Source organism: Aedes albopictus, chromosome 2 (assembly GCF_035046485.1).
Source record: "Aedes albopictus strain Foshan chromosome 2, AalbF5, whole genome shotgun sequence".
In the NCBI taxonomy this organism is placed as follows: Eukaryota; Metazoa; Arthropoda; class Insecta; order Diptera; family Culicidae; genus Aedes; species Aedes albopictus.
In genome coordinates, this window is record NC_085137.1 from 352,261,174 (window position 1) to 352,285,072 (window position 23,899).

The 23,899-nt window shown below is 36.9% G+C and overlaps 1 protein-coding gene across 19 annotated transcripts in view; it reads left to right on the forward strand.

Annotated features, from left to right (window-relative positions):
* Positions 1 to 23,899, forward strand: part of LOC109419413 (poly(rC)-binding protein 3) — an 885,090-nt gene that overhangs the window by 693,374 nt on the left and 167,817 nt on the right. For all 19 annotated transcript variants that reach the window (XM_062852706.1, XM_029866280.2, XM_062852707.1 and 16 more), the window contains one exon: positions 17,750 to 17,806. In XM_062852706.1, the coding sequence (XP_062708690.1) occupies positions 17,750 to 17,806 (57 nt within the window). The remainder of the gene's footprint in view (positions 1 to 17,749; positions 17,807 to 23,899) is intronic.

A 23,899-nucleotide genomic window follows, 5' to 3' on the forward strand; every position in this document is an offset into this window, starting at 1 on the left:
TGAAGGTTATTAAAGTTGACGCAATTCGATGTGTCGCATGATCTAGTATGGTTCAGTTTTGTGAATGTGAGCAGTTCCATCTGGGCTGGCTTGGATAAACACTAAAATGTCCATATACCTCCCCGAAACACCTCGACCGATCCGAACCATTTTCACTAGCAAACCTACGGTGAAATTCTGGTTCGATTCGTGTTGGAATCGTAGATTTCGGTATGCGGGAAGTGTTTTAAAAGTGAATGTCCTTTTTTGTACACAGACATACATACACACATACAAACTCACATACAGACATTACCTCAATTCGTCGAACTGAGCTGGCGCGATTCTAACTTTTACAAACACTTTTGTTCTTGCTTCGTTATTCTCGTGCACCCGGGTCAGCCCCGTGTACCACGAGAGAAAAGGCGTCCAGCTTGGAGCTGGAGCATGTGAAAGCATCGAGATTCAAGCAATCAGCCTGCAGTGCATTGCGCAGAAATCTCGAGTGCGACATCGAAACAGGTGCTCGAGAAGCGCTCGAGCACTACAACAACAAAGACCGAGGGTGAGGAGCAAGAGGGATTTCAGACTGTTCAGAGATGTTCATGTCGTCGGCCTTCGCGTCGACGTTGGACAGAACAGCAGACTTGCGGAACATTACTTTGTAGCTAGCCCTAGCAGGCATTTGGATCTTTCATTAGCTTGCCAACAATAATGGGACACCGACAAACGGTGACAATGACGGCGACGACGACGACGACGTGTCAACGTGGTAGGGATTTATCCGCAAGATTAGCCACGGATGATGATGGCTTCTCTGATCGGGATGTAAAGGGGAAATCGTCCCCATTGTTGATGCATTTGATGGCCGAGATGGCTCTGTACGTTGTGGGGTGTGGATTATAGCATGGTATCCTAAAAGGGTTGACTTTCAGTTTTGAAATCAATTTGCGAGAGGGTAGTGATTGGTTTCAGACAAAGTAAAAGTACTTTTGCTCTGATGACTTTGATGCTGTGAAGCAGTATAATGGAGTTTCAGGGAATAATGACTCCATTATGTTGAGATTGGGTACAGTTGAGTATGGACCTCTTCTTTAGATTAAGTAGGGGTATTGTAGGGGTGCAGCCATAGAATAGTAGTGCAGTAGAAAATCTCTTTATTTTGGGTATCTTGAACGCAGCAGCACAAACAACTGCTTCACATTTCTGTTCAAACCTCATTCAAACGAACTTCAACGTTTCTATTCCAAATGTCAACAGTGTGCATGAACCTTGGCAACAGCTGAAAACCTCCGCTTCTGCTATCACTCATTTTGTGGTGGCACAAAATCAACTCAAAAAGTCTAATAACAAAGATCAACGAAAACTTTCATTTCATACGTGAACACCACTCAGAGCGAAGGCAGAGAGAACATCATCGTCTCGCCTTTTTCGGTTGGTTGTCACATGCCCCCACCTCAAACATTCCTCAAATTGCTCAAGCAAATCAAGAGCACACACTATCATCTCCGAATGTCGTCTACCAGCCAGCCAGTCAGCCAGCCATCTAGTACCATGAAAAGTTAAAATTGAAATGTACACGTTCTTTGTGTTCCACACCTCACCGCTCTGCGCTAACTCTTTGAATCAGAATCTTTCGGAAAAGGGCATGCAGTATGACAGCTTCGCCGACGCGAGGTGATGCGACAATCATCCGAAAAATCAGATTCATCCACATTGGGCAACAGAACAAACGCCGTCGCCGGGAAACCGACGGCGGCGCAAGACGAATAGGCTCAGTTGTCATGTGCTCACTCAATTCAGGGGTTTGAAGCTTGCGACTGTGAGTACGACGACGACGACGATGAGTAAACAGTCGAACGGACTTTGCATTGCTTCACTTTTAGGTGAGAGTTGGGTTAGAATGCCCTTATTGTTGTCTGTAAATTAAAATTGTATGAACTGATGATGCATTCGCTCGCCTTCAATAGATTGTGTACACTTCTTACCTAGTTTTTATTAGTTTATTGCCGATCGAACCAAAGACTAAAGACATTCTGCTTAGAAGAAGTACTGTTAAATATCATGAATTTCACGTGACTTTGACCTGTGAATATAGCGAATATCACGTACACCAGGGAGAATATCCACCGATATGTGTTTCGGTGATCATGTTAGGATTGTTATAGGTTGGTGAAACTAATTAGTAACATTTTTCTTTTAAAACGAGAAATGGGCAATTTGCGTTTTTGAAAATTTTGACATTTAACAAGACTGTTTCCAAGGCAAAAGCGGTAGTTGACGAATTTCGCACCAACTCGTCTTCGGGGTTGGCAGCACCCCCTCAGAATGTTATGAAATTTTGTAGGTTTCAAGACTTTACCTTTTCAAGCAACTTTGCATATTTTGTTTTTTCAAAATTAACCTAGACTAACATTTAAAAAGAGTCAAAGTTTTTTAACCGTTTTTTTTCACAAAAAAATAACTCGAATATGATAAGATGTACAAAAAAGTGATGTATGGGGGACATTTAGAGAATTGTCCAAGCTTTCATGAAAAAATATTTTAAAAATTCTAAATACATTTTTACACGTTAAAAAATATATTTTTGAAATTAAAAGTCAATTTACAGAAAATGCCCACTTTTTTATGTTTTGAAATTTTTTTTCCAAGAAAGTCAATATTGTTGCCTAACTTTCCTCCATACATCACAAGATGGGCACTTTTAAGGAAAAAAAGTTTTTCTAACAAAAACTTTTTCATGTTAGTTTTTTTAGCGTGTTGCGCATTAGCCGTTTTTTTTCACAAAAAATATAACTCGAATATGATAAGTTGTACAAAAAAGTAATGTATGGGGGACTTTTAGGGAATTGTCCAAGCTTTCAAGAAAACATATTTAAAAAATATAAAAAAATGTTTTACACGCTAAAAAATATCTTTTCAAAATTAAAAGTCAATTTACGGAAAAAGCCCACTTTTTTATGTTTTGAATTTTTTTTCCCAAGAAAGACAATATAGTTGCCTAACTTTCCTCCATACATCACAAGATGGGCACTTTTAAGGAAAAAAAAAATTCTAAAAAAAACTTTTTCATTTTATTTTTATTTTTGCGTGTTGTGCATTAACTCGTACAGTAATGTATCCAGAATCCTAATGACAATCCATTAAAACTGAATGGGCTCAACTACTTTTTTAATATCTTAACGTGCTTGACATTGAAAACGTGCTTGATATTGGAAAGGGCTCAAGACAAATTTGCTTTTAGGGTTTTATATCAATGAAAACGCTTGTGTATTGATGAAATATGTACATATGTATATGTGTATTTAATTATTTTATTTTCTACAATATATACATCCTTCTTTTATACATTCTATTGTAACGTTTTTTGAATATTAGATCTTTAGTCTATCTGAAACAAAGTAAACTTTTTTGGATTATCTTTTGAATTTGAAAACTTCTTCGCTTCAATTTGATTTTCAGAATGAATGAAATTTTTGTGTACCAGGTATTGTTTTTACGTGACTGTATGTGTATAGTTCTTCAAGTTCATCCGTCATTTTTGCATATTGTTCATTTGAAATAAAGCAGAAATTCAATTTTGTTATATGTATATCTGACTGTTTAACTGCCCAGTCATACAGTTCTCGAGGAGTTGTGATTGTGTTTCCATAATCTCGAGCAAGACTTGCTCGTTTTGCCATTCGCTTGAGAGTACCTCCAACAGCGTCACATGGACCTTTGCCATGTGAAGTTGCGAAGAAGTGCCATTCTGCTTCCAATCCTTAATTGGACCGAAAACTGCACAAACTGGCAAATTTTTTTTTGTTCTTATAATGATCTGCTGCTCCATCTGACATGAAAGTAATTTTTGAGAAATCAATCGATTGTTTAATGAAATCCAGCAGTTTTGATATAAATAACTGAACTACTGTTGTATCGTGTGTAAGTACTTCAGATATTATTATAAAGCTCAAGTTTTCCAACTTATTTTCTTTTCTGTAGTACACTTCAAAGGGGTGAATGGTAGCTTGAGAATTATTCCAATGGTAACCTTGAGCTGAATTTTGAATGATAAATGAATAATTTTCTGAAAAGTCACAAATTGTTAATACTTCACCCTGTTTAAGAGATTCTTTTCAGAGACGAACCAGCCAAGGGCTGAAAGTCTCTCTAATAAAGACAAATCAATCAATCAAGAGATTCTTTTTTATCCCGCAAAAATGAGGATTGTTCTTTATAAATGAAATCATGAGTTATAAGCTTATCAACTTTTTCTACAAAATACGGAACAAACTCGTCTATAGTCTTAGTAATAGTTTCCAAATTGCATCGATCAGTGGTTAGCCATTGTTGAAATAAAACCGATTCTTTATCATTCGCTTCTAATAATGATGTTAGTTCCCTGGTTCTAGGCACACAATAATACAATTTCAGCAAACAGAATGCTGTTTTGAGCATTCAGATATCAAAACAAGCTGAGAAACAGGTTCTATTCCAGTTGGGATGTAACGCCAAAAAAAAGAAGGCACCCAATTAAACAAAGTTGTAATGCCCATTGAGTGTTATTAAATGGGTATAAGGATTCTTGATACATCCTGTACGAGTTAATGCGCAATACGCTAAAAAAAATAACATGAAAAAGTTTTTGTTAGAAAAACTTTTTTTTCTTAAAAGTGCCCATCTTGTGATGTATGGAGGAAAGTTAGGCAACAATATTGACTTTCTTGGAAAAAAAATTTCAAAACATAAAAAAGTGGGCATTTTCTGTAAATTGACTTTTAATTTTAAAAATATATTTTTTAGCGTGTAAAAATGTATTTAGAATTTTTAAAATATTTTTTCATGAAAGCTTGGACAATTCTCTAAAAGTTCCCCATACAACACTTTTCTATAGGTCTTGTCATTTTTGAGTTACATCGATTTTAAAAAATTCTTCGAAAAAAAGTTAGGCCCTCTTCAAATGTTACTCTTGAAAATTTTCGAAAATTTAAGTATGCAAAGTTGCTTATAAAAACCTAGTCTTTATGCCCACCAAGTTTCATTCGATTCTGAGAGGGTGTTGCCAACCACTGGTCGAGTTGGCGCGAAATTCGTCAGTTATCAGATAATTCGTATTTGTCTAACATGGCCAGGATAGATCATTTTACCCCAAACAACCCATTTTATTCCCATCCCCCATCCTCCCACCGTGGCGCGGTTTCATCTCAGAATCATCAGAATAATTCGCAAAGAAAGACGTGCACAGTAGCAGAGCCGGTAATGAGCCATTAATAATAGACAACGTAAATCACTGCACCGACCTTCCCCACTGGGACTGGGGGACTGCAGGCTGGCTGACTTCTGCTGATGCATCGTGCAATCCTGATGCTGCTGGCTGGCTGGCTGACTAGCTGGCAAGCTCTTTCGGATTTCTGATTCTCGACGCCGCCGCCGTCGCCGCGACAACGCCGGTAGAACGCGCGACACGTTGAAATGTTATAAATGAATCAACAACTGGCTTCATGAAACTATTATTTTAATTGCCTGTGTTGATCTCTTCTGCTGGTTGGTTGGCTGGGTGGATCGAAGAAAGTCTATGGGAAATGGGGGTGAGTGAAGAATGTGAAAGTGGTGGCACGCGCAACTGTCGTAGTCAACCGTTTGCATCAGCATTGGGGTTTGGGCGGTGTTGCAAAACCTATTGGAGTGATGTAGGGAAAGGTAGATTAGCGTCTGTGTTGTCGAGAATCATCATCAGTTGTATTCAGTTAGGAAATGAGCTAATTATGAAAATGGGTAGGAATCAACTGAAATCCTGAATGTATAATTCTGGTTCAATGCATCGGTGTACTGTTATTCTGTTGCCATGTGGGTTATGGCATGTCTATTAATATAGAAGTATAGAGTTACAATGCCTTGAGCTACTATTCCTCCATATAGTAACTATCCATAATGGATCCAAAATGCATACGGGTCATTCCATATGAAGTGATCGAGAAAAAGTGGAAACGTGTTATCGACCATCACGGATTTTGACCAAATTTTGTTGGAATGTTTGTTTAAATGGAGGAAGAAAAAATCCAAATTTTGGTGCCGATCGGATCACCCCACAGTGGAGCACCTAGTACATCAAAACTGATCAAAATTATTTTGACGCATTTTCGCAACCCAAATGCAACCCAAATTAGTAATGAAACGTATTTCATAGTTTTCGTATTTTTTTATTTTGTCATTAGGGTGACCAATTTTATGATTGCAGGGCTGTTACAGATGGCGCGGATTTTGTGTTTTTCGCGGTTTTTGCGTTTCGCGCGGATTTCGCGCGTTTTTGCGTACTTCGGCGCGGATTTTGCGGAAATGATTTTCAAATGCACTTACATCAAACATTTAGACAAGTAGCTCAACGAATCCAGAAAAAGAGCGTTTTTAAATTAGTGTTATGGAACAGTCCCTAGCTTAGAGTGCTAAAGTACACTTTCCTATACGCATTTGTTAAGCTGAGAAGATCTTCTTCTGAATATCTTAGTCAAACTATTGAAGTTTTTTCTGTCTTAACCCCGAAATCAATTTTTGCCTAAAATTTTGGATAGAATGGCAAGATTTCTGAAATAGTTGTTTCTTGGTGATTCTGAAATCTTTTTGATATAATTTGCAAAGAGATGTCTACCGGAAGTTTTAGAGAAACATTTAGTTTTGTAGTTTTTTTTTTTTAACAGAATCTTGTTAAGAAAAATCATTGGTTTGGTAGACTGTGTGTGTGTCGTAAGAAATCAAAATAATAAAGATACAGGTAAGACGTCCTGGAGCTTTTTATGATTGCATTCTTAGATAATTCCATGGAAAAAACTAAAAACTATGGATAGAATTTTATTCATTAGAAATTTTAAGCGATTTTTTAAATATGCAAGATTTTTTTGATTCATTATGGATGAGTTTCAGAATGACGAAATTGACGGAATTCCTGAATCAGTCATTACTACTTGCGAAACAATTTGTTTTGCTAAAACTATGATTTCCGATCAGAGCGCGCGTTGTGAGGGGCACAGTTATTAAAGCAGACAAATTAAAGGGTTTCTTGGTAGATTTTTTTTTTTTGCAAAATACTTGAAAGAAATGTTGAAGCTTTCGAAATCCTTAGAATAAGAACATTTTGCTGAAATATCCATCCAATCCTAATATCCAAGGGTGTGGTGTGACCAGAAACTCTTATCATAAATGATCCAATGAATTTATATCAAGTACCTCTTCCTTAATGTTCAGAACATTTTATAAATATCGCCCTAAGGAATAAAATTTAGTGGTGACTCAATAAAAAATTTCCCTAGTATTACTCCATTTGTTTCTGCAAAAAGTAATCCTTGAATTTCTCTGAAAGTTTTTGAAAATTCTCAAATGATCTTTTAGGATTTCAGGATTACTACCATAAGTTTGATTATAAATTACTTCAAAAGTTCCGTCAAACTGCTGCCTTTTTCTCGTATAATACTAGGCACTGACTGATAAGCAATCGAAGAATTATTGATCCAAATTCTATTATTGCAATAATGAAACAAGCCTGTTTGCAACATGTTTAAACTCTTGTTTGAAGTAGAAGTACTTATACAAAGCCATGGATAAGTAATTAAAAATCATTTTAATAATTTATCAATTGATTTTCTTTTAAAAATTTTGTCTTTTAATCAGTTTGAGTCATCAAAGTCATATGTTTTGTACTGGCGCGGATTTCAAATGGCTTGGCGCGGATTTTGCGGTTTTCAAATCGACACTTTTGTAACAGCCCTGTGATTGAAAAAGTCAAAATTTTTCGATTCTAAAATTTTTCAAAAAATCACAACTTTTGAACCAGTTGACCGATTTTAAACTTCTTTTTTTTTTGCTTGAAAGCTGTTGAATTCTAGTTTTCAGCAAAAAATACGTTTAGACGGCCAAACAGTGTTTTAAGGCAAAAATATCATATAATAATATAATTATCACGATTTCTTCAAAGTGTTGCAACTTTTGAAATCGGAAACATCCGGAAGGTTTTCTTTCTGCATTCGAAAGAGGAACAATAGTTTTATCATGCACTAAACGCAGATTTCCCGGAAACAGCCGGAAAATCAACTTATTTCATTTTGAATGTACGGTAAAGGATTCCATTGAATATTTTTTTCAATATTTTCATATATTATATGAAAATTCAACGTCAATTTGTTTGGGTTTCAAATTAACAGAATAACAACATCAACCTTCTTTAACAAACTGCATCGTTGAATTGATTGACTATCAATTTCATTCACTTTGTACGGTCAAAACTAGCACGCGCTGTGAGTCATATCAAAGAAAACGGCTAAACATCAGCTTCACTTAACCTCTTCTGATAAGCGTAAACAAAACATTTGAACACTGCTTAGCTGTCAAACGATTACACGATAACTACACTTAGCAAAAACACAACGGAAAACCCAATTACTTCATTTTGAGTTTTTCCACTTATGATCAGGTTTTGATGTGATTTACTCCAATGTGCACCCCTCGGCCCGTGGCAGCACCCCTCGTCTTTGCCAATACAAGAAATCTAAGTTTTCCCTTCCTTTTCTTAATTTATAGCTTTGAAACTATAACATATACACATTTGTGGCCTTCGGCTTTTCTGAAGAAAATTGTTGGACGAATCCAGGAAAAATATTATTTTTTCGATACAGTGTTGCCAAACATGTTATTTTTCAATTTTTAAAATTAAAATCGATTTTTCGTCGAATGAGTTATTTGATTTCAAAAATTTTGATTCCATCGTGTTTATCAGACATTTTCCAATCAAAAAAGCTTAACTCCCCGAGGTCTTTTTGGCCGTTCCAGAGATACAGCGTTTTTAAGCTTGAAAACCGTTTTTCTCTAATATATAAAATAACACTGTTGAAAATGCTTTGACATCCATGTGCACAACAGAACACGTGCTCGATGAACAAATTGAGATTTGAAATTATGAAAAGAAATCCACGTACTCCGGTGAGACTCGAACTCACGACTCCCAATTCGCTAGACGGGCGCTTCTATTCCTTCAAGCTACGGAGTCACTCGACTATCTCCGTCGCCAGCAGGCCTAGAACTGAACTCGATTCCACAATCGCACATGGTTATCTTCTTTTCACAATCCAAACCCCCTTCGAATGGGATGAGATGAACATCTAACACATTGTCTGTTGTGCACATGTATGTCAAAGCGAGAGAGGAAGTTATTTTTAATTGTCGAGAGCTTCGGGCTTCGGGCTTCGAGCTTCGGACAATTAAAAATAACTTCCTCTCTCGCTTGGACATACATGTGCACAACAGACAATGTATTAGATGTTCATCTAATCCCATCCGAAGGGGGTTTGGATTGTGAATAGAAGATAACCATGTGCGATTGTGGAATCGAGTTCAGTTCTAGGCCTGCTGGCGACGGAGATAGTCGAGTGACTCCGTAGCTTGAAGGAATAGAAGCGCCTGTCTAGCGAATTGGGAGTCGTGAGTTCGAGTCTCACCGGAGTACGTGGATTTCTTTTCATAATTTCAAATCTCAATTTGTTCATCGAGCACGTGTTCTGTTGTGCACATGGATGTCAAAGCATTTTCAACAGTGTAATTTCCCACATGGCTTGGTCAGCCAAAGCAAAATCAAGAAATTGACATATATAAAATAAGTCCAATTTACAAGTTTCACTAAGAAAACATTATTCGATGCAATTTATAGGTGATTTTGGCTGATTTAGACCAAGGAGAATAGACAACTATGTAAACATAATAATATGACAGTGTTGCCAGTTTATCTACTATAGATTTATTAGAATGGATAACAATAAATTGCTTATATTTAAAACTTATGTATTATAATCCTTATTTCAATTGAAATTCTACCTATGTAAACATTAAGGTTGATGAAAGTGTTAACAGACATTTTAATTTTATTGTATAAATCTACATGAGAACTTTTGTATCAAATCAAATTATCAAGCAAGAATCATAAATTCATTTTTTACAATTTTATTTACTATTGGCAACACTGAACGAAAACTATCAAGTCGTTTGGGGTGCAACTTTTTATTCTTCGAACAAACCTTTGATAAGGGCAGTGATAAATTCAAATGTTCACTTAAATTTATTCATGGTTCAGAATTACGCTATTTGATTCCCAATGTTCTTTATGTGGGCTTTCATAATTCTGAACTTATTGTTAGGATTTTTTGGTTTTTCAGTCCGATTGTGAGATCAAAAACAACTTATATTCTCTTACTCCGACGTTTCGATCAGTATCGGATCATTCTTAAGATTCTATACGAAGCGTCGGAGTATGAAAACATAAGGTTATTTTCGATCTCACAATCGGACTGAAAAGCTAAAACATCCTAAAAATACACCAAGAACAGTCGGAATCAAATAGCGTAATTCTGAACCATGAATAAATTTAAGTGAACATTTGAATTTACCACTGCCCCTATTAAAGGTTTGTTCGAAGAATAAAAAATTCTACATCAAATTAAAACTATCAAGGTTCAGTGTTGCCAATAGTAATAAAATTGTAGTAGTTTACGCAACAAGGTGCAGAATGAAAATTTTTACAGCATGAGTCGTACATTTGTCCAACGAGGCTTGCCGAGTTGGATAATTACGACGAGTGCTGTAAAAATCGAGTTCTGCACCGAGTTGCGTACAACGTTTTTTGCAATTTCATAAATTACCACTTGAGGATAGCTTTATACAAAATTTCTTCATCAAGCCGCACAATGTTGTTCATAACCATGTTTAAGAAAATCTGATCATAGCAGGTTATACCGTGCAGTTGTCAAAATGTTTCAAACCTGTATCCAGAAAGTATCAAGAAGTTGATCAAAACTGAAAACAGTGCTGTAATGGTTCATTACGCAACGCAAATCAGTGCTGTAATGAACCATAACAGCACTACTAATTTGATGTGGGAAAGTAGGCCTTTTCCTGGCAGACTTGCGTGAGGTAAAACAGCCTATTACGATGAGAAACAGCAAAAAAAGAATTTATGATTCTTGCTTGATAATTTGATTTGATACAAAAGTTCTCATGTAGATTTTTACAATAAGATTGAAATTTCTGGCAACACTTTCGTCAACCTTAATGTTTACATAGGTAGAATTTCAATTGAAATAAGGAGTATAATACATAAATTTTAAATTTTAGCAATTAATTGTTATCCATTCTAATAAATCTATGATTGATAAACTGGCGGCCACACTATCATATTATTATTTTCACATAGTTTTCTATTCTCCTTGGTCTAAATAAGCCCAAATCACCTTTGAAATGCATCGAATAATGTTTTCTTAGCGAAACTTGTAAATTGGACTAATTTTATATAGGGTCTGGGACCATTTGGGCAGGAGCACCTATTTTGGGCACTTGCTGCTGTAACTCAGTCAATTTTGAACCGATTGGCTTGATTTTTGAGACACGATCAGCTAGGCACAGTAGCTAGTCATGTTTCAAAATTCAAGTCAATCGATTTGAAATTGACTGAGTTATAGCAGCAAGTGCCCAAAATAGGTGCTCCTGCCCAAATGGTCCCAAACCCTACCGTATGCGTGATAATGTTTGCACCATCGTTAAATAAAATTCCAGTTTTACTTGTGAAGACAATGTATTGGTTTTATTTGCAGGCATTTAAGCTATAACTCATATCATAGTAGGCTGTGAATAAAAAGTGTTGATTTTCTTAGTTTAACACTTGCATAATGACTAAGTGGCAACCTAGCTCGTGATTTGTCCACGCGCAAATGTCGAAAAGTATCCGTGGTAGTGTCAACGTCAAGATTAACAATTTTTGAATTTATTTTTTTATTTTGACATTGCCTAATGGTGTAGACATTGACACACAAACAAAAGTTATAATAACTATTGATTTTGGAATTTGGTACGGATCGATAGTTTTTCGGAAATCGAAAAAAACGGAGGTTGCGTTCGGGCAAATTCAAAACTTTCTTATATGGCGCTACTCGTAGCTCCTGGATGCCATTGGTAATAATGTAAGTTTTTTTCTATGGTCGAAGGATCATAAAGGCCACCGTTATTTTCCTTTTCGATATGCCATGCCGTTAAGTCGCTGATTTCGCGTTTCTTTGTCATTTTTCTCATTGAGCGCATTAAATTCACCCAAATCGTATTTTTGATGGCAGCTATAGCTTTCTTAATCCATGTTAACCTTGGACGACCAGGAAACACCTTCGGGAATAGTTGCCTTTGCTTTTTTTAGGTCTAAGACTGTTTTACGGTTCTCCTGAACACCCCTGAAATGTCTTTTTCCACATTTGCGCGTGGACAAGTCCCAACTACCGCTGCCACCCCTTCATGGTGCAAATTTTAAACTTAAGAAATCGGATTTTTTTACCCGCAACCTACTGTGATATGAGTTAGAGCTTACGTGCATGCAATAAAAACCAAAACATTGTGTGTACAGGTGATATGGGTACCTTATTTTTACGATGGTGCAAACATTATCACGCATACGGTATTAGAGAAAAACGGGTTTCAAGCTTGAAAACGCTGTATCTCAGGAACGGACCAAAAGACCTCGGGGAGTTAAGCTTTTTCGATTGGAAAATGTCTGATAAACACGATGCATTCAAAATTTTTGAAATCAAAATATACTCATTCGACGAAAAATCGATTTTAAATTTTAAAATTGAAAAATAACATATTTGGCAACACTGTATCGACAAAATAATATTTTTCCTGGATTCCTCCAACAATATACTTCAAAAAAGCCGAAGGTAACAAATGTGTATATGTTTTAGTTTCAAAGCTATAAACTAAGAAAAGGAAGGGAAAACTTGGATTTTTCTTGTATTGGCAAAGAAGAGGGGTGCTGTCACGGACCGAGGAGGGGTGATCCGATCGGCACCAAAATTTGGATTTTTTCTTCCTCCATTTAAACAAACATTCCAACAAAATTTGGTCAAATTACGTGATGGTCGATAACACGTTACCACTTTTTCTCGGTCACCTCATATGGAATGACCCATATGTAAGATCTTTAAAGGAAAATAAGAGGTTTCCTTTATAGATTGCTCTGAAAAGTGTAGAACGACTATAGGTATGGTTCAACATACAAACAAGCGTAATTCCCTGAAGATCTACCGAAAACAAAAATGTCCGAAACGCAGTCAAATTTAGTCAGATTTGGTGAAAACTCGGGCTCGGAAACTGTACGACGATGTTTTGAGCAAAAAAACAACATGTGCATCATCATGATTCTGTCACATTCGCCCGAAAACCATTCGCCCGAATCACAAACGCCCGAATTCCAATCGCCCGAATAGACCATTCGCCCGAAAGACCATTCGCCCGAAAGTCATCCGCCAATTCCATGCAATTTCTTTGAACAAGTTTTTTTTCTGGTTTGTCATGATGAAAGTTTAAGGACAGACGCATGGTGTACTTAGTATCCGACCAATCGCAAGAACAGCTGGATTAGTGCCAATAATAATCGTATTAGCTTAGTTTGGAAGAACAGCCTATGTTTTGAAGAAGGCCTAATTTCTTGTGAAAATATTACATAATATAGGTCAATAATTGTTATAGCATGGTTGATCGAGAGGATAACGCAAAAGTTCAGCGCAGAGTAGTCAGCACTTTTAAGTTAATAGTGTTCACAACTGATCTACTCGGAATAACTACGTTTCGTTAAAACGAACAATAGTTCTTCAAAATTAAAACGTGTGAGCTAACGGATGCAGAAAAAAGCATCAAAATGGCGAGAATGCAGCATTCTTATTTGAATAAGCTGTGCTTTTGAATCCATGTATTGAATCCAGAAGTTGTGAAAAATAAAACGTCAAGGTTCCCCATAAAATAACAACTTAAAAGAACAGCCCACGATTGAAAGAAGGGAGAATTTCTGGTAAAATGACATCAAATTGAATTTAATTTCCTTGAAGATAGAACTAGAAAGAAAAGCCTATTAACAAAAAAAGGGACAATTCCAATAAATGTTTCCACAGCTATATTGCTGAAAATGTTTATAACAGTATAAGTCTTATATCAGACTATGTTCAAAGAAAGCAATACGCCTTAATTGATTTCAGAAAAGTATTATTATGATTATTACGGTTTTCGGGCGAGTGGTCTTTCGGATGAATGGTATTTTCGGGCGAGTGGTCTTTTCGGGCGAATGGTCTATTCGGGTGGATGACTTTCGGGCGTTTGTTACCTTCGGGCGTTGTCATTCGGGCATTTGGAATTCGGGCGAATGGTTTTCGGGCGAATGTGACAGAACCCATCATCATGGATGATGAACCGTATTGTTTTGCTGAGCTACAAGGCACTTTCAATGGCACAGTTTACACTGTGAAGCATGGCACGGGTGTTCCAAATTTGGAAAAACCGTTTTTTGCGAAAATTTTGGGAAAAAGGTGTTGGTTTGGCAAGTAATTTGCCGATGTGGTATGAGATCGTTACCTTTCTTCACAATCGCAAATATGAACATCAAAATTTACCAGAAGAAATTTCTTCAACAACGAATTCCGTCACTCATATAAAAGGCCAGATTTTGGCCAGATTTGGCAACCTGCCGCTACGTGCGGGACACCTTGCACTGGCATGACAAAAAAAATGTCCAATTTGTGGAAAATGCAATGAATCCTCCAAATTGCCCGCAAATAAGGTTCATTCAGAAATATTGGAGTTTGATGATTATCCACAGAAAAGATTATCTGGAACGGCTCAATCACCAAAATACGAAATGGGATTGCACAAAACTTAACCTCACTTTAGGAGGCCAATTTAACGTGACACGCTGTGTCAATGTTATCAGCTACCATGGCTCTGCTTCCACCAAGATATAAATAACAATTTCTATTACGTACAGTCTAGTCTCTAACGAATTCCTAGACAATAATGAGAGTATTATGGACTGGAAGCTGAATCATATATTTTCGCACTTGTTGTGCGCATGATTGTTGGTTGTTAAGGCGTATGAAGGTGGCAGGTGTCATTTTGTACCAGTTCCGTTTTATGAACGCTAAAAATCTATGAAAATCAAGCAAACATGGTTTTGTTGCTATTGGCACTTTGCATGTCTTTGGGGTCTCCAGTTAGCCTAGTGGTTAAGGCTATGGATCGCCAATCCGGAGACGGCGGGTTCGATTCCCGTTCCGGTCGGGACAACTTTCTCGACTCCCTGGGCATAGTGTATCATTGTACTCATTGCGGAAGTGCTCAAAGAACACTAAGTTGAAGCGAGGCAGGCCAAGTCCCAGTGGGGTCGTAGAGACATAGAGAAGAAGAAGAAGAAGAATGTCTTACAAATAAAATACAAATGATCTTCTGGAAAAGTTTGTCGAGGAAAAAAAGCATTTTAAACAAATAGAATAGAATTGCATTTTCGGAATAAAGGCCAATTGGGTTCTTTAGGGGTATCCGGATTATTTCATAATCGGATTCTCCGCCCCAAAATTATTCGAAATCCAAAATTTCATAATTTTTGGAGTCCGGGAACTATTTTTAATACGCATTTAAAGTTTGTATGGGGAAAATTTTTTGTTCGGGTCGAACTGTCACTTTATCGATTGAAATGTCATTCTATCCACGAAAATTAAAATCGTTTTGTTAATTTAACCATCAAAACAAAGGTATTGGAATCCAATAAAATCACGTTATACTCAGAAAAATGAGCTCTTTCGATTAGGCTATAGAAAATAGCAATATTTTATTCACTAAACAACCCAATTGTTGCCGAAACCATGACTAATAATCATGAAATTATAAAACATACTGCTTCATGTTATCATGACTACTAGTCATGAAATAATGACGTTAAAGACGATTTAGACTCAAGCATCCGTCATCATTTTTCGGAAATAAAAATAGAAGTTTATTGTTTATGTATCAAAACAATGGCCATGAAAATGTATTCAATGTATTCCACTCGAGGAATGGAATACAGTGAATACATTTCCACGACCATTGTTTTGATGCACAAACAAAAAACTGCTTTTCTATTACCGAAAAATGATGACGGATGCTTGAGCCCTAAAATCATGGTCATGGAGTTATGTCAAACCTCTTCCTGTTTTTATTTATCTAACATCATGACACTAAGTTAATGGGACCATAACGCCGAGTAATGAAATCATAAAGCAGAGTCATGAAATCATGCATCAAAATAAACGGGTTCAAGATTAACTAATCACACAATTTTGAGAAGCCATTTGTTCTCTCGTACCCATTCTGATCAACGGTGTTTTGTAGTGTGTCAACGAAGTATTGTTTACATTCTAAAAAAACAAGTTTTCTAAATTGTCTTTTAACTCTAATATAATTATTATCAATTTGTTTACAGTGTCTAGTTTTCAGAATTGTAGTGTGAAGAAAGAATCCAGTTGAATGATTTTCATTACACAAAGTAAGTGCGTTTGTTTTGTATGCAAAAAAAGACAAGTAAAGATTCCGTGGAATAGAAAGTCAAACTAAAGTCGTAGTGCCACTCGTTGTCCGTAAGATCGCGAAATTGCGCGAGATTGGAATTCAAGTCGAAAGAAAGATAAAGATGTGGAATACGAACCTAGTTGGGTTGGCACTTCGAATCCAGATCGGCTTGGTCACACTTGTTCTATGTCTCAGTTTTTAGTTGGTAAAAGCGAGGGATTACCAATACGGAGTTTCGGGTTTGAATCTTCTGGTTTGCTTCTGGTTTACATTTTTTGACATTTTTTTACATCTATTTCTCAATTTGGCATAAAGTCGTTTGGCATAAGAGCATTTAGCATAATTTATAAATTGTACAATAATCATTAGGAATGATGGATACATGTAAAAAAAATGGCGATTATGCCAATTATCGCATGCCAAATGTTCGGCGCCCAATACTGACGCTTTTCACTTTACATTCGGTGAAATTTTTGTATGTTCGTATACATTTTGGAGGGTTTTAAGTTCTTATTTTGGGCCACTCTGTTAAATATACAATATGGTGTTGCATTATTTTTCACAGGGTCTAGAAAACAGAACACAATTAATTTGCACCATTACCGGGAGGACAGCATTGTGGTGTATTTATTATCCAATATCCAATATCCATATCAGGCTTCATTGTGACAACTTGTGACAACTTATTTCGTATTCTGAACTATGATACCCCGAATAGTTATCCCGCGTGCATCACGTCCTCTCCGCTCTCCATCCAATATAATTAATCATGCGTAGCGCCACAGGCAACATGTAGGTTCATTAACTAAATGTGATGGTTATTTGTATCGAAGTGACGAGCAACATGTTACGTCTAATGTTCTTACTGCGTTCGTGCACCAACTACATATACACGGTGAAACTAAGTCACTTAAAATCAGGTTTTTCTGGGCCGAATCAAAATATGTGTCAACACCCGGAAAACTTTCGTTTGTTCTGCGATTTTAGAAGATGATTTTGAAATAAGTAGGAATATGTATAAGTTTCACAAAGTTTTTTGTTGGTCCCACGCTCCCTATGTAGTTTTTATCGTTCCTAATTGAGTGTGTCTGTGTTTTACCGTGCCCGATTCAATCAACATTAACCTCCTCTCCAGTACCATAGCGTGCCGAAACAAAAAAACGCGCCACCAACAAACTCGCCCCGGCTCCATCAAATTCAATTGCCAGGACGATTTGTTGTGATCATTATCTGATCATTGGCTAACTCGTCGTCGACGTTGTCGTCGTAACTGCTACTGCCTGCTGCTATTATACGACCTCGCTATGCTCTGCTCTGCTCCAACAAGTTTTTCTCTTCACCACACGTACTTATCGCTAACACGTTTTCCTCTTCTCTTTTCTTCTCTCACCACTTGCAGGAAGTCGGAAGTATAATTGGCAAAAAAGGAGAAATTGTCAAACGATTCAGGGAAGAGGTAAGTTCTTGCCATATTTTTTTTTTGACTTTTTGCAACAACACGAACTGAAGAACGACGAACGAACACGACAACGACGACGAAACCTCTAGCCTAGCGTGATTGTACTCACGTACACGGCTGGCCCGACACGGAATCTCACTTCCACGCCTTCTCGAGATGCCGTGATGCGACATCTCCCACTCCATTTGCCAAGTTATGTGTATCGTTTTTCTTTCGGTGTTTTTTTTTTTGTTTTGCAACCATGTTTTGTTTGGAAAACTTCTTTTTTTCTCCGGATCGGAAAAGTTCTTCATCCTAAGCCACTATCAGTCAGTGTCATTTCCCACGGAATCATCCGCCATCAGCAACCTGGATCCGGATTTGTTTGAGCAGTGCTCCCATGGAGATGGTTACAGTCAGATAATCTACAAGCTGCTGACTCCAACGATTGTGCACTGTAAAAAATAAATAAAATTTTATAGCATCCCTAGTAACGTTTATGTTGTTGTTCTAGTGATCGGAATTTTGCTTTATTGCTTTTTAAAACTTCGTTAAATCTAGGTGCATTAGTGGGTAAAATTTTGAAAATTATATGTTAACGTTTAAACATAATCACTGTAGACTGAAGTACAACGACGGACTTGGTGGTCTAGTGGCTATAGCTTCTGATTCGTATGCAGAAGGTCATGGGTTCAATCTCTGGCCCGTCCCTTTCTCCTACTTTGTATCTTCTATCTACTTTCTCTCTCTCTCTCTTCTCTACATATACAACCATCGCTAGAACCAGAAACGAATTGAAAAACTTAATTTTGGAGAAGATCGGTGTGATGGTTAGAGTGCATGCTTTTTATGCCGAGGACCTAAATCTATTCTAAATTTCACCAGGTTAGGCCCATCGGGCAAAGTGGTGTTTGTGATATGATAATTTTGAAGTAGTAGTCGTGTCATGTCAACTTCGGCAAGCCGAAATCGCACGAAGTTGCCGAAGCTGACGTCACGTTCCAGAAGTTGCGAACAAATTTTCTGGCGAACGTGACGTCGCGATCAGCTGATCGGTTTGTTTACATATTTTTAGCGACAAATACAGGCAAACATATACGTTCACCCGGACCTGTGAATAATTGACATCGGGCGAGGACCTGGGACCGAATCCCACTGATGACAACCTTCAACACTGTCTCATTGAGTGAGAGCAGTGAGTAATTTTGAAATGAATTCCCAACAAAATTGATAAAACTAATTGAAACAATTGAATGTATTTTTATGCACAGTTATGTGCAAACTGCTCTCAATAACGTCAACAAAGTTGATTGCATTTTTACTGTGCATCGTCGCCAGGCGGTGATAGCCGACAGGAAGGCATGTTATCCCTGCAAAACATCCGTAGGTATCGCATCGATTCCCACGTTCCGCAAATTTTACTGGGGCGAGTTCACTTTCTTTTTCAGTTTTTACGCCACACCTTCCGCTATCTGTGTTTTTTTTTTTTTCTTCAAGCGTGTAGGGTCTGAACGGTGTCAGCTTCTATGATGATCTCTACACAAATTGAGCGAGTTGGTTTTGTTGAATAGCGACTGACGTGGTGAGGAAAGCGTTTACCGATACAGATCGATATGTCGTTTTTCCTAACTTTTATCGCTGATAGTGTGTGCTGGAAGTACACACTACAATGGAAGTGTCTGTACAGTAACCAGAACCAGAAAAGATAGCTTATTGCGGAACTCGTCATCTCGTGATAGAGGTGTGAGTGTTCGCTTCCGAGTAGCGTGAGCTTCCCGATGATGATGCCGGGAAAACTGTGATGCCTTATGATAGTGAACGTGTCGTCGTCGTTCCCCGTTGAGTAGTTTTCTCATATCAAGTTGAAGTAATAGATACCTACCTGATGTTAGGGTTTGATTGATGATTCCGGTGAACGATGATGATGTGTTCGTAGTGGGGTTGCTTGTTTGGTTTCTTTTTACTGATATGATTAGGGAGCATTGAACGCTATTTATAAGCTAGATCCATATGATTGTATGATGCTGTCGCTTTCTATACTTATCACATAATTACGATATGTAGTAGAATTTAAAAACATAAAACATTAATCACTTTTTCATCTCTGCTTCTCAAAAGATTTTTTAGGATTTTCTTGGAAGTCTTAAACAGGCAACATGAATAGCTTGTTTAAGGCTTCTGAGAAAATGCTCTTAGATATTTTTAGAAAATTCCCAATGAAAAATCAAAAAAAAAAATAATGATAACCTGCTAACTAGCCCACAGAAACATGTTTCGAAGATATGCATGAATCAGAGATAAACTTACAGATGTTAAATTTGTAGCCGTGTTGCTGATAGCACATGTTCAGCGTGCTGAGTGTCAGCTAATGCCCGAAAAAGGTTAATAGACAGTGAAATATATTACAAAACAAACTTCTGGTGACTAGGATTCCCAGAAAGATGAACAGAAGAACATAGGAAATCCTAAATGAACTTTGGAAAACAATCTGTTTTATTTTTTAGAGGTTGTGGAACGAATGCTTGAGAATTCCGTAAAAGAAAAAAATATTTTATATTCTATTTATTGCTCCTGCATAAGGTTTTTCAAGTGGACAAATCTGTAGAATTGAATGACAGATTGCACTGAAAATGTTCGATTGGTTATCACCAGCAGGTGATTAAACATCACCCTTGAAGTTATTCCTTAAAGAATTCAATAAAAAAAAACCGCTATGGAAATCCCTGAACAAACTTCTGTAGACATTCTAGAAGGAATTCCTGAAGCAAACTCAGATTTCTTAAAAATTTTCTGGATGTAACATCTACAGAAAATTTTGACGGAATCTTAATGAGAACTTATGAAGGAACTCCGGAAGGAATTCCTAGAAGAACACCAGAACCTAGAAGAAACACATGGAGAAATCTTCTTCTATCCAGAGAAACTCAGAAGAAATTCTAATGCAAAAAACTGGAGGAATACAAAATGGAACATCAGCAGGCTCGGAAGGAATTCCCGACGCAAATCCTTAAGGATCTGTCCATTGCTTATAACAAGTTAAAAATGGCACTTGAGATTTAAACAGAAGTTCATGTAAGTTCCAACATGAAACTCCTGTTAAAATAACAAGTGACATTTTTAACTTGTAATTTTCGTGAATTCAAACTTAATGCTAGTTCTATTCTATTCTAGCACTTGTACAGCCAGTATTGAAAAGCGTCCTGGAAATATCAGAACTTCTTCTGTTATTTTCTTGTCAGCATTAATATTTACAGCATATTACTTATAATATGATATAAATATTAAAATGGCCCGGCCCACTGTGCAATGAATTCAAACTTAAAGCTAGTTCTGGTAAAAACTTGAATAGTAGAAGACACAGAATGTTGATTCATTGGCAAATTGAGAGATGAAATTGTGGTATAAAAATGCGTACTGGTGAGATTCGAACCCACGACTCCGTATTCGTTAGACCAGCACTTTAACCAACTAAGCCACAAAACAGGTAACGATTCTGCGGAATAGAAAGCTAAGCTGACTCAGAGCCCGCACCATTAACATTCACTCTCATTTTCACAATTCCATCTCTCTTTCACCTTAGATGCCAACCCCTCACCAGAACTCAATTTCATCTCTCAGTTACCAATTGATCAACATTCTAAGTCTTCTAATTTTAAAGTTTTTTTTCCAGTACGTTTCGACGAACCAGTAAATTGGCGCAAGCCTACGAGAGCAACATAGACATGTGTTAAAGCTAGTTCTTCACACAATTTCAAACGGACTGGAGAAGTCTCAAAGTAAAATTATTTTAAATCTGAGAAAGAATTTCTGAAGTTACTCCTGGAGGAATATCAGAAGGCATGCCAAAAAAAATGAGAAGGAATTTAAGAATCTGTTCAACAAGAAGAAACTCCTGAAGGAATCTCAAATGTAATCCCAAAAGGAACTTCTGGAGGAATTCCCGAGAAAATAAAAAAATGCGAAACTGCTACTCTCCCGTGTGCAGCATAGTTGTCCTATATTAATAGGGACTTCCATAGAACTTGGGACAACACGGCAGTAGGGGAATCTCAGAGAGGCCATCTAGAGATATTCCCAAGCAGCACACAAGTCATAAAGAAGTGTCGACAGCGTAGGTTTGTGGATGGACACAAGTCATATTCAAGTTAGTTTTCCTTTGGGTTGGAATAACTTGAAAATGACTCGTGTCTATCCACAAACCTGCACTGTCAACACTCCTTTGTGACATGTGTGGTGCTTGGGTTCATGGATGAATACCAGAAGAAACTCCTTGGCCAATCACAGGAGGAATTCTTGAGAAAATCCAGAAGGAGTGCCAGGAGAAAGCTGATATGAAAGCAATTGGAGGAATCCTAGAAGAAAGTCATGCATAAACCCCAGATAAAAAAATAACTCCTGGGAGACTTTTCGACGAAAGTCGTGCATGAATCTCAGAAACCCGAGCAGGAGAAAATAGCTGTAGAATAACAAACTCAGGTATGGAAAACCCAATACCTACAACCTGAATGAGTTATTGATGGCTAATCAATAACTCATTCAGGTTGTAGGTATTGGGGTTTCCATACCTCCATGCAGGGCTACTGCATAAGAGGTAAAATACCTCAAATAATAACTGGAGTGTATTCTGTGCATAACTAGTGAATAATGAGATCAGGTATTGCAATACCTAAATAATAATCGGCGATTTTTCTATACAAATAGCGATTTTTCCATAATTGAATAATACCTTAAGCAGTCCTCAACATCAAACCAATAACTCGTTGAGGTATTTTATCAATACCTACAAAATACCAAAATAAGTTATTTTCAATACCTGGATAACCGACCAATACCTTGTCTTGGTATGATACCTGACTTTGGTATGCTGCAGTTATGTGTCAGTTATTCGTTCCTGCTCGGGAACAATCCCCTAGAGGAATTCCAATAAATATAAACACGTGAAAGAATCTCAGCAGGCACTCCTGAAGGTTTGCTAGAATTTACAGAAAGAACACATGTAAGACGTTTTAAAGCACCTCCAGGAGTAATTTTCGGAATACCTCCAAAAGGCATTCTATATAGAAATAACACTAGTTTACAGCATTTTTGAACTCGGTAAGCTGATGATCATTTTTGGTGTAGAATCATGCCCTGAGTTCGAAAACGCGAGAGAAAAAAATTACAGTAGAGCGGAAATTTTTTCGACTTTCCATACAAGGTTGATGATTTGAAATCGATTTTTGTTCTATTTTAAAGCAAAGTCGCTCACTTCAAACATCTCATTCTCCGTAATGAATGCTCCGATTGAGCTGAAATTTTTACTGTAACTCGCCTACATATGATATGTCAAATAAACGTCGAGAAAGAATTTTTAAGTTGGTTTTTACTTATTAAAAAAATACATTTCTTCAAAACATTTTGGGAATTTTGCTTAAATTTAAGAAGATCGTCCCTAAAACTCGCCAATATCTTGAATTTCATCAATCTGACGCAAAACCTGTATTCAGATGATCGAATGGTATTATATTCAGCTTTTAATTTATGGAAAAAGATTTTAAATTGGTGGAACAAAACTCAATATATTTGAATTTCAGTAAATTACATATTTTGAAAAGTTGTAAAACTCGATATTGAGATAAAACACAAAAACGATTCTACTTAAAATTTTTTGAAGGTCGGTTTCGAAATCAGCACTAAATTGTGCTTCAAAAATTTTGGTCGTTGACAGAAGTTCACGACTTTCATTTTATTCTGTAAACTTGTGTAATCGTGTCAGTTATTCATTCCTGCTCGGGTAGAAGGAGCGACGTAAATTTTGGAAGGATTATCTAAAGGATACCTGGAAGATTTTTTTCATCGATTTCCGATAGAACTTTTGAACGGATTTCTAGGAAGCTTCTGAAGTTAGAATATGAAATTGCTTTTAAAAATCTTGCTTTGATCAGCTGTCACTTTATTCTACATTTCTGTGAATGTTCGAAGGCTGGTTACACAAGTGATGAATATTCTATTCAATTTAATGTTCAGTCATCAATGTTTTGTTGATTAAAAAGGGTGAACAAATTATACTCCTGACCAATATTCAGCTGTATGTTCTATCAGCTAATGCCGGCACTATTAATCAATCAATGT